We start from the raw sequence: 1,937 nt of genomic DNA, 5'->3' as shown, positions 1-1,937 counted from the left end.
ATGTGGTGTAATTGAACATACATATAAAAATATTTGATATTGTCTCAAAATTAAATTCTTAAATTATTTGTATATATATATAACTCAATGTTGTTCAAAGCATTTATCCAAAATGGGTTTGCTTCGAGGCATGTGTTGTTTCTCTAAGTCAAATATCTCAATAGAAACAAAACCTTCTAATCCAACCCTCACCTCAACAAAACAACTCTTTTCAAATCAAAGACTTGTCTCAACAAAACAACCATCATCCATAATAAAAGAACTTTGCCACCACTTTTCACTTGCTGAGTTACAATCATCAACAAATAACTTCAACCATTCTTCCATAATCGGAGAAGGCGGATTTGGCGTTGTTTACAAAGGTCATTTGAAGCAAAATTCCGCCGCAGTCGCCGTCAAGCGATGCAAAAAAGAATCAATCTTCGGTTTCTCAGAGTTTAAGAACGAGGTTGTCTTGCTCTCACAGCTACACCACCCTAATCTCATGTCATTAGTTGGATTTTGTGTCGAAAGAAACGAGTTAGTTCTTGTTTATGAATACATGTCTAATGGTTCCCTTTTTGATCATATTCATCCTAATAAAATTATAAGGGATCCACTCCCATGGAAACTTAGGCTTAAGATTTGCATTGGAGTAGCGCGTGGACTACACTATCTTCACACAGGACTCAAGTATGCAATCATACACCGTCACATTAAATCGCGCAACATTGTTTTAGATCATAACTGGGAACCGAAAATTTCGGGGTTGTTCTTGTCCAAAAGAGGTCCATATAGCATGTCAAAATCATTGATTAGAGTTAATTCGAGAGTAATGTCAACATGTGGATATAGTGATCCAGAATATGCAGCAACCGGTGATTTAACTGAAAAATCGGATGTGTATTCATTTGGTATAGTTCTATTAGAAGTTTTTAGTGCTAAGTCAGCAATGGATCTTATTAAGGAACATTTGAAACATAAGTATTTGGTGAAGTCATATGCAGAGGAAATTGTTGATCCGTTTCTGAAGTCAAAGATTGATCCAAGTTGTTGGAATTTGTTTGTTGACATTGCTCATCGATGTTTGGTTGTTGATGGAAGAGAGAGGCCAGATATGGGTGAAGTGGAAGTGGAGCTTGAACATGCATTGCAATTGCAAGAGGAAGCTGACTCCAAATATGAGCCGAATGCCAATTCCTAAATTCAATTTCTTAAAGGATATGATTTAGTAATTTCTAAGTCTACCTTAATAATTGTTATTTGTGCGTGTTTGTGTCTCTGTTTTTGAGATATATGATCAATTCTTGAGTCTTGGTATTGAAAAATTTCATTAGATTATTTCAATTTCAAATCCTTCCATTACTTTGTCAACCATACCTTCCTTTGGTATATTGGAGATGGATTGGGCATAGATGAATTTTTACTAAATCCAGTTTTTGTAAGAGCAATTTGATAAACGTTTTGGTCTCGTAAGGAGAAAGTTTAGAAGACTAATATTTTTATTTAAATTTGGCAAATACTTAACTAGCAAAAAAAAAATAAATAATTTTACACTATTAAAAATATTAATGATGACTAATTAATAATTTCAAATCATAAAATCTACTAGTGCTCTAGCATTCTTGTCTCGTAAAAATGTGCTAAACTATGATGCAGACAGAGTATTTTATTGATTTAAATATTTAAAAAAGATTAATTCCAAAAAATGTGCATGACAATGCATACTGAATACTTGGACTGAAATGCGCACGTCCAAGTCGCAAATGGCACCTGCGAAAGGAATTCTTTTAGCAGTTTACAAACACCGCCTAGGAAATGGTACTCATGTGGGCCATACTGTGAACTAACCAACCCAAGCCTCGTTGTAGCCAAATTGGGCCTGCAATTCGCGACTCACGCACGAAATAGTGGCAGGTCTATCTTCCAAAGTCATCTCACGTATGTAGGGTGACAAT

At 35.0% G+C, this 1,937-nt stretch overlaps 1 protein-coding gene across 1 annotated transcript; it reads left to right on the top strand.

Annotated features, from left to right (window-relative positions):
• LOC107628246 (receptor-like protein kinase FERONIA) lies at positions 113-1,183 on the top strand. The gene has a single exon (XM_016331010.2). The coding sequence runs from the start codon at positions 113-115 to the stop codon at positions 1,181-1,183; it is 1,071 nt and encodes a 356-aa protein (XP_016186496.1).

The sequence above is a fragment of the Arachis ipaensis genome, chromosome B02 (assembly GCF_000816755.2).
Source record: "Arachis ipaensis cultivar K30076 chromosome B02, Araip1.1, whole genome shotgun sequence".
Lineage (NCBI taxonomy): Eukaryota > Viridiplantae > Streptophyta > Magnoliopsida > Fabales > Fabaceae > Arachis > Arachis ipaensis.
Note: the sequence above shows the minus strand (reverse complement) of the source record. Positions and strands in the feature narration are given on the sequence as shown.